At 29.5% G+C, this 10,359-nt stretch overlaps 1 protein-coding gene across 1 annotated transcript; it reads right to left on the bottom strand.

Moving 5' to 3' along the window:
- Positions 1–2,649: 2,649 nt before the first annotated feature.
- On the bottom strand, positions 2,650–5,528 carry LOC145108362 (mitogen-activated protein kinase homolog NTF3). Its single transcript, XM_079045381.1, has 3 exons — positions 5,187–5,528; positions 4,400–4,826; positions 2,650–3,485 (listed from the first exon to the last, which is right to left on the bottom strand). The coding sequence occupies exons 2-3, from the start codon at positions 4,820–4,822 to the stop codon at positions 2,787–2,789; spliced, it is 1,122 nt and encodes a 373-aa protein (XP_078901507.1). The 5' UTR covers positions 4,823–4,826; positions 5,187–5,528; the 3' UTR covers positions 2,650–2,786.
- Positions 5,529–10,359: the final 4,831 nt, after the last annotated feature.

Genomic DNA, 10,359 nt, shown 5'->3' on the forward strand with positions numbered 1-10,359 from the left:
AATGTAAACCCATTTATACATTTTATTATACAAAATAATAGGTTTAGAATATTCATATTTTGGTTAAACCCAAGAGAATATTGTCTTAGAATAGTTATGAAAACTCATTCTTGATGGAAAATTTCCTTTTATTATAAAAGTCATAACTTTCCCATTTGTTCATGTAATATATTTAAACTTGTTTTTATAGTTATATACAAGAACTTAACCATATTGTGCATGAAAGCTTGAAATAACTAGTAAAATTACATAGCATGCACATAAAACCTTATACACAACATATAGATGAACACATATAACAACATTTTGCTATAATATAGTTTTGCTTGTACCCCCCCCCCCCCCCCAAAAAAAAAAAACATGAAAAATCTCAAAAAAAAGGTGGGGTATGAACTCACCTTGAGTGGTTCTTGCGTGTAGCTTGAAGTGTTAAGAAGATTTCGAGCCTAAAACACTAGTGTGTGTTTGGTGAACTTATTGAAGATTATGATACCCTAAGGATGTTAACACATAATATTATGTGTAAATAGGATGAAATCAACATAATGATGTGTAGAAACACTAGAGGTTTACGATATGCTTACCAAAATTCTACGGACCAACTTGAAGATAATGATCTTTGGAAGGAGCTAAGCTTGTTCTTGAGAGGAATTTTTGTGAAGTATGCAGATGAAAGGAAATGAGGATTATAAGAGAAAGTGATGGTGAATGGGAGAAGGCCTTCTGGCCGTGGTTTTATGGAGAAAAAGAATGGGTGAACTCCTGATTATTTGAAGGGTAATTGTGGGGGTGGCATGGATACGTGCTGGGTAAAGTGAGGTAAAGCTGAGTTATCCTATCACAATGTCAACTTTTCTCTTTATTATAACCGAAATCACCTTTAAGATTACCAAGGTATGGGTGATTTCGGCCTAACATGTTTTGGCATAAAGTGTTTTCGGCCTAGCATCACCCATTAAGGGTGATTTCGGTCATGGGGTTTTCTTGGCCGAAAACCCTAAAACAATATCCCACTTTTGATTCATGCTTTAATTATTTGACCTATCTTGACTTTTAAATGTTTATTATGAGCATGATTCTCAATATATGCTTATATATGTACTCATATAAATAATGTTCTTTTTGATTTATAAGAATCAATTGTAACAGGGTTGTATTATAAATTTACTTGTACATTGTTACAATTTAGACTTTTCTTGACCCAAATTTACTAGTTGTCACAAAAACCATAAAGACCATACAGTTATTTTACGTGGCTCAAAGACCAACCAATTTTAAAAACCATAAAGACCATACATGAAAAGACTAAACTTGCAAATCTATGAAAGCACATGGACAATTTATATAATTTTAAACAATTTAGTCCTAAATTGAAAAAAAAATCATTTTTTGGGATTGGGCAAAATCTTGGTCTGGCGATCTACCATTCTACCCTGCCTGATGTTACAAAAGCCTAAGAGAAAATCTACGCTTATTCAGATCAAATCCGGCTTCGGCAAACCAGCCAAAGCAAAGCAAAGCCCAGCCCAGTCTTTTTGTGCAGCTTCTTCAATTATATATTTATATTAAACCATAGACGCCAAACGACCACTATATTTGATCATCAAGTTGTTTGTACATAATGAATTTTATAGCTAATTTCTTTTCTTTTAAAAAAAAAAAACAAATCTTTCACTTTTATAATTGTCTCACCAGATATCAGTTGAGGCTAACATAAACACATGTTCTTTTGCACAACTTGAGAAGTGACTACTTCCAACCAATACTGTTTGTACTCTCTAAAAAAATTAAAATAAATAAATAAAACCACTTTACCAAAGTTAGCAATTTCACCCATCATATTTGTACTTCCGTATCTATGTCTTAGGTGTTGTTTGTTTTTTGTAAAAAACATTTTTAGACCATTTATTGTTGTACAGCACAGCATATGTGCAACACTTTTCATCTTACATCTGTTTGTTTTTTAGAAGTCTTCGGAGTAAAAAAAAACATATACGCGTGTTCTGTTTGGGACAACACTTGTATTGTCACTTCCAACCTCTTTTTCTTTTTTTCTTGATGAAATTTTGATGAATCTTAATTATATCTTGTTGAATTATTGTTTCACCTTTTTTTTCGTTTTTTTTATTCTTGCTAAATGATTTTTTTTCGTATTTTTGTATTGCATAATGATAATTTTTTGTTAAAATATCATTATATTTTTGTTGAAATATCATTATATTTTTTACTGAAATATCATAATTTTTTGCTAAAATAACATATATTATTAAATTTTCGGTATTAAAAAATTATTCTCATTATATAAAATAGTTTATTTTATTTTTTTAAAATTTGCAGCAAAATGTTAAAAGATAAACATGATTTGTATTACAGTTTGCAGCCATTTCGTCTACATCTTCTGCTGCAGGGTTTACAGTAATGATCGCAGACTTCATGAATTTTTGCTTTAAAAAAACAAAGAGAACCTTAATTTCTTCACAACTATCAAAAAAAAAAACAAAAAAAAAAAAAACACTCACACTCCTAACACAACAACCCTTTTAGTTCTAATATAATCATATAACTTAATGTACAACAAGAACAAAGTTCCAAGAGTTTAACACAAACAACTCTCTTATCTCCTTTATGGGGTGGGAGTGAAAAAAAAAAACACACACCTATTTACATAAACAGAGATTGTTTTGCATTCAACAACATAAACTAGAAATGCATCATCTCCCAATCTCCCCTGTTTATTAAACTCATAACAACTGTAACTGTGTAAGATTAAGATAGGTGGCTACAACTTACAACATTACCTCAGAATTTGCAGCAGCCACAGCTTCAGGATGATAATGAATCATCTCCTTCCACATCATCTCTCTTATCATCTCCTCCCCCCAATCCTCATCAATATCCAAATCCACCGGAACTTGAGCCGGAGGATCAGTATTCGGATCATAAAGTTGCGACATATAAGGATGACGAAGCGCATCCACCACACTAATCCTCTTCGAAGGATCAAAAACCAACATCTTCTGCAACAGATCTATCGCTAACGGATGCGCATGAGGATAAAGACGAGAAAACGAAGTCCCAGGTGAAAAAGGAAGCGACTTTATGTAATTTCTCGCTTTTGGGTTATCGATAAACTCGATATTATCTTCTCTTTGACTTCCGAGTATGTTGACAATCAATTTCAACTGGTTCAAACACTCTGTTCCCGGAAATAAGGGTTTTCGACCCAAAAGTTCAGCGAAGATGCATCCAACTGACCATACGTCAATGGAGGTGTCGTAGTTGTCGCAACAGAGAAGAAGCTCTGGGGCTCGATACCAACGGGTGACTACGTATTCGGTCATGAATTGGTCTTTACCAGTGTTTGTACGTGCTAGCCCAAAATCGCATATTTTTAGGTCACAATTTGCGTTTATGAGGAGGTTTCCGGGCTTTAAGTCGCGATGGAGGATGTTTACTGAGTGTAGATACTTCAAGCCTCGCAACAACTGATAAAAAAAAAAAATTGTATTACTTAAAAATTGTACATATATTTAGATCCCATTTTTTATGTAGTAGATAGTGTATTTCGTGTGTCTTTGACCATAATTTTTGTCCCACCTAAAATGGGTTTGCTAAAAAACATTTAATTTTACGATATAGACATCCTACTTAGTTTTTGAAGTAATTTTATCGGTTAAAAATGCACGTTTTCCGAAAAAAATTGGTATAAATAGTTAATTATAGGTTGATTTTTGATAGATATGTCAATGAGATAATGAGATTGTAGTGTGTCAATTTAACAACATACACCTAAAAAGGTGGGACATTATAGTTTATTGAAATTACGTTATCCCAACAAAAATTGCAATTTTTTGTCCTATCTAAAAAGATGGAACAAGGTGGGACATTCCAGTATATTATTAGACTTTAGCTTGATGTCAATAAGACAAAAACTGTAATTTTTTTTGTCCTACCTAAAAACGTCGTAAAAGGTGAGACATGGACTCGTTCTCTCGTATATTTAAAAGACGTAAATGTCCTTCTCATCTCATCACAAAATTAGCTATAAAAAACATGACGAGTCCATTCTAGTCTTATCATGTCCAATGTTATCACGTATACACACATAACAAAACAAAACAAAACATAAAAGAAGTAGACAGACCAGAGAAGTTTCTAGGGCTAATGAGATGAGGAGTGTATCAAGTCTTTTGCATAAAGGAGAAATCAAGTGCGACTCTATGTGCCACCTTTGGAAAGGACAAAAAATTATAAATTTTGTCCTATCCACATAAATTCTAGTTTTAGTTCAATATAATATATTGAGCTAGGACTAGAATTTATTAAATACATGTCATACTCAGTACAACATGTTTTGTCATAAGACTTATTACATAAGGCAGACCAATCATTCAATTACCTGGAAGAGGAAGTATTGGCAGTGATCATTGCTAAGTGCTTGAGACGATTTAATAATCTGATGCAAATCTGTATCCATTAGCTCATAAACCAAATAAACATCTTTAAAACTTCTCCTTTGAATGGGCACCATAACATCTACCAAACGAATAACATTTTCGTGTCTAAGGTGTCGAAGAAGTTTGAGTTCACGCAAAGTTCTGAGTGCATCAATCCGGTTATCAAAGGCATTGTGTATCTTCTTTATTGCTACTTTCTCATTGGTTTCACGATTAACAGAAGAACAAACAATCCCATATGCACCTCGACCAATTGGCTTGATTGGAACATATTTTGTATCGATTTCAAACAACGCTTTCCACATAGAAAAGTAATGTTTCCCTTCGGATTTAATCCCATTTGGTGGGTCAACTGGAGTTGCCATTTTTCTTCATCAAGATCATAGAAAGTCAATAGTGAGATTGTGAGAATGAGATTTTAAGAGGGTATGAATGATAAATTGATAAAAAGATAAAAACCCACAAAAATCGGTTATTGATTCATTGAGGATTGAAGTCGTTGACCATGTTTATTGATTTATTCATTCATAACAAATAATTAGGATTTCAGAAACAAGAACAAGAATTAAATCATATCAAGTACAACAACTATTAACCAAAAGAAGTCCTAAAGAGATGCACGCACATTTCCTGATTTGGGTATTGAAAAAACTATGAATATCATGAAAGAAATTACCTTTAATAGCAATAAATTCAGGGAAAACAAAAATTGAAAACCTAAAAGCATACCTCCTTTGTACGAAAAGCTTAACCTTTACTCCAATTTCTTCAATTCAATTTTCGCAAGACACTGAAGCTCGATGAGTTCTAGTAAAACATGAGCTTTCGTCTTCAATTTCATACCCAATTCAACTTGAAGGAAGATCAAGAACTTGTCTCACTGATTATCTAAAAAATTTAGCCTTGTTCCTGCGATTTACTCTTACAATTCAAAAACCCAATTCGATTCGAGCATTATAGCATCATAATATCAGTTAAATTGGCTGATTGCAAGTGATCGGAGGGTCTGATCTTGTAATTCAATGCATCTATCATGAGTAAGAAGAAGAAAGATAAGAAAGAAAAAGAAGAGATCTAGTGGATCTGTGGAAAAGAAACACACACGCAAAATAGAGTGTGATTCGTTATCTGGATGTGATCAGAGGCCGCATGGGCAGTGTCTGGATGGACCAGTGAAGAAGAAGGGCGGGGGAGAGAGAGGGGTGATGGAGAGAGTGGAGACCAAAAATATATATATATATATATATATATATATATATATATATATATATATATATATATATATATATATATAAGTAAAATAAAAAGAGATAAAAACATATAAATATCGCTGTCTTTTCCGATACTTAAAATATCCCAACTTCACAGTTAACTACAACTTTATTATATACATATAAACCAGACGAATATAAACTAGACGAATTCACGCGCGTTGCGCAACGAAGATTAAAAATATTTAGTTAAAATATTGAAAAATATATGTTTAAAATGATTATGTTATTGACATTAACTTTGAGATAATATTTTTACACTAATATATATATATATATATATATATATATATATATATATATATATATAATCTCTATTATTTTGAACAATAATATATTCATTGACATCAACTCACATTCCTCATTAATAGAATTAAATATAATTATCTATTTAGTATAATTTTTAACAATTATTATTATTGATTAATTATATTTTTATTTATGCGATCATTTTCTAATTTCAATAATGATGTTCATTTAAAATACAATTTATTTATAGCTAAATGTAATTTATAATTTGATGTTATTATCATTTAAAATTGTTATTCATTAGCTTTAAACCACTTATTATTAATAATAAGTTAAAGAAGACTTTTTGAGAAACACTTAATATTATTATTAAAATGTGAAACATACACTAAATAATAATGTGATAAGATAGACAATTTGCATTTCAAAAGAGACTTGCATGGATAATATGACATATCCATGTAATTTGATTTTATTATTTATTATTATTGCTTATTAATTTTAAAACCACGTGTTATTATTAATAAGTGAAAGAAACTTTTAAAAAACACTTATTGTTATAATTAAAATGTTAAACATTTACTAAAATATAAAGTGATAAGATAGACAATTTGCATTTTAAAAAAGACTTAAATAGATAATATGGATAATATGACATATCCATGATTTTTAATTAATTATTGTTTTGAAGCAACATGAACATACAAACATATATACAATAGTTAATTAAATATTATATATATCATCTTCCATAACATATGATCGATAACATGAATCTAATCTAATTAAAATTAAAATTTCAACCACAACATACAATGATATTCTTAAAAGAATACTTAAATCAAGAAAATACAAAAAAGAATTAGTATATAACAAACTTACAAATTAAAAACTTCAACATAATAACATGGCTCGAAAAATTGTTCAAAGCCCTCAAACCAACACAAAAAACTTTAAACTTATTTTCTTTGTGAATTTTGTATGTGATTTGTATTTGTGTGTCTACTCAAAAAGATTGACCTTTTTATAGTAGAGTATCCATTAATTGTTTATTAAATATATTATATAAGTTATAAAACCTTTGAATTGTTAATCATTATTAAGAGACTTTTGAGTGATATTCATTAAAATAAGAGGTTTCAAATGCATGAGGTGTTTGCAAATTTTTATGGGGGTTTCAAATGCATGAGATTCAAGGAAAAATGCTAGCTTTATAAGTATGTATGATGTGTTTTTGCAAAAGTAAAATTGAAACGAAGTTGGTAATTTAAAGCCCAAAACTAAAAATCAAAATGGTAGCCGAAAGGTTAAAGCTTAAAATTATATATTTATATAGAAATATCAAGGGTAAATAGCATAAAAAACACTCTGTTTACACCAAAATTCTAATTTGACACCGTGTTTTTTTTGTCTCAAATTTGACACTGTGTTTTCCAATTTGTTACAATTCTGGCCACTTGACCAGTTAACCAGGTTACATGCTGACGTGGGCATGATGACGTGTCGGTTTTGATGATGTGACATGCTGACATGATATGCTGACGTGTCAAAATTGAATTTTTTTTCCACAAAAAACATTAAGTTTTCATTTTTTTTTCGATTTTGACACTAAGTTTAATTTTTTCTTTCAATTTTGACACTATGTTTTTTTGTTCCAAATCGAACATCATTTTTTCCAATTTTGTTCAATTTTGACCATTTTCCATTTCAATTAAAAACCATAGTTTTGTATAAATACAAGGTTATTTTTTATTTTTTTTTTTTTTTTTTTTTACATTCAAACCATAATTTTATGTATAAATATGTATTAGTTATATAAAAACCGTATTTTATATTAAATACGCAACTTTAAAATGAGTTTGTAGGTTTGGAGGCGTGTAGTCGATTAAAACTCGGATGTCAAGTTTGCAACCCCTGAAATTTTCACATCTTATTAGAAGCTTATGGTTAGTTTGATTCTCATGATATAACTAATGCATATTTATACATTATACTTTGAATGTAAAAAAAAAAAAAAAAAAAAAAAAACCTTGTATTTAAATAAAAATGTGGTTTTTAAACAAAAAAAAAATATATTTATATGGTTTAAAATGTAATAAAAAATATATATTTATACAGTTTCAAATGGAAAATGGTCAAAATTGAACAAAATTGGAAAAAATGATGTTCGATTTGGAACAAAAAAACATAGTGTCAAAATTGAAAGAAAAAATTAAACTTAGTGTCAAAATCGAAAAAAAGTGAAAACTTAGTGTTTTTTGTGGAAAAAAAATTCAATTTTGACACGTCAGCATATCATGTCAGCATGCCACATCATCAAAACTGACACGTCATCATGTAACCTGGTTAACTGGTCAAGTGGTCAGAATTGTAACAAATTGGAAAACACAGTGTCAAATTTGAGACAAAAAAAAACACGGTGTCAAATTAGAATTTTGGTGTAAACGGAATGTTTTTTATGCTATTTACCCAAATATCAAATGGCTTCTAACTTAGTGATATCAGGATAGATTGTTCTTCCCATTTTGATGTTTGGAGTTCAAATCTTGTGGACATATGTAGAATTAAGAGTATTTTATGAGTACAGGTTAGATTTATCTTTCAAAAAAATAAGTTGTATATAAATATTCGATAAAAATCTTGAAATTGTAGTTTTTAAATTACGACTGTTGGCTTAAAACAAAAATTTTAAACTCATATTTCTTTTTTAATTTGATTTTTTTAAAGCAAAAAAGTTAAAATTTCTTACATTTTTTAAAAATTTATTGTCAAACATACTTTATAAATCTTTATACAACAAAAACAACACACCCTAAAAATCTTATTGGAATTGGGGTAGGAGGGGTAAATATCCATAGTGTAAAACACTTGTGTCTTATAGATAAGTTTGGGATTCCCTTGTGGCCATGGAGGTTCGCCTGCAGTGACTCCAGGGCATGAGGCAAAGCCTCATATTTGCAGCGGGGGATTAGTCGGTGCGCGAAAGCTGACCCGGAAACCCTCGTTAGGGAAGTTCCATTTCCAAAAAAAACTTTGGGATGTGCACCATTAACATGTAAAAGAGGTAAATATAAAAAGTAAATCAAAATGAATAATAAAACATAAATATGAATAAATCAAATTAGAAACCTCATAATCCAATAATCTACAAATTAAGTATACAAAATATGAACATATAAACATACAAGCATGAAGTATTATCAATATATTGATCATCAAACAAAACCTATAGGAGTTATACTATACAAAATTTAAGTTTTGTTATTCTAATTGTATTGTAGAAAATTATTTTGGGTTTAGGCAAATCACGGCTACTATGTGGATGTGTAACTGTTTCCGAATAATAATAAATATATTTCGTTACGTTTTGATATGTTAAAGCTAGCGGTGGTGACGTAATATAAGGGTTTATAATTTCATGACAATATGAAAGAAGACATGATGTATATTAAATGTGAGGTGATATTTTCACTTGTGTTTTTTATTCAACTATTAAAAACAAAAATGATACAATTTTTTTGTTAGATATAATGTATATTTCCTTACAATCTTAATCACCAAACAAGTATGGATACTAATGACTTAATCTGGTTACTACAGATTTGTTAGGGACTAAAATTGAACATACCTTATAAGTCTTTACACAACAAAAACAACAAAATATCGTATAGATCTCATTGGAATTGGGGTACGAGACGCCCCAAATGAGATAAAATTGTTGTGTCTTATAGATGACCTTCGTGATGTGCACCATTAACATGTAAAAGAGACAAATATGAAAAGTAAATCAAAATGAATAATAAAACATAAATATGAATAAATCAAATTAGAAACCTCATAATCTAATAATCTACAAATTAATTATACAAAATATAAGCATATAAATGTATAAACACGAAGTATTATCAATATATTGATCATCAAAAAAACTTATAGGAGTTATATTATACAAAATTTAAGTTTTGTTATTCTAATTATATTGTAGAAAATCATTTTGGGTTTAGGAAAATACACAGCTACTATGTGGACGTGCAACTGTTTCCGAGTAATAATAAATACATTTCATTACGTTTTGATATGTTAAAGCTAGCGGTGGTGGCGTAATATAAAGGTTTATAATTTCATGACAATATGAAAGAAAATATTACGTCGGTGATATTTTCACTTGTGTTTTTTATTCAAATATTTAAAACAAAAATGATTCAATTTTTTTTCTTGTTAGAAATAATGTATGTTTCCTTACGATTTTAATCACCAAACAAGTATGGATACTAATGACTTCATTTGGTTAGTGCAGGTTTGTTAGGGACTAAAGTTGAACATATTTTATAAGTCTTTATACAACAAAAACAACAACATACTCTAGAAATCTCATTGGAATT

Source organism: Lactuca virosa, chromosome 4 (assembly GCF_052849685.1).
Source record: "Lactuca virosa cultivar CGN04683 chromosome 4, Lactuca_virosa_CGN04683_v6, whole genome shotgun sequence".
NCBI classification, from domain to species: Eukaryota; Viridiplantae; Streptophyta; class Magnoliopsida; order Asterales; family Asteraceae; genus Lactuca; species Lactuca virosa.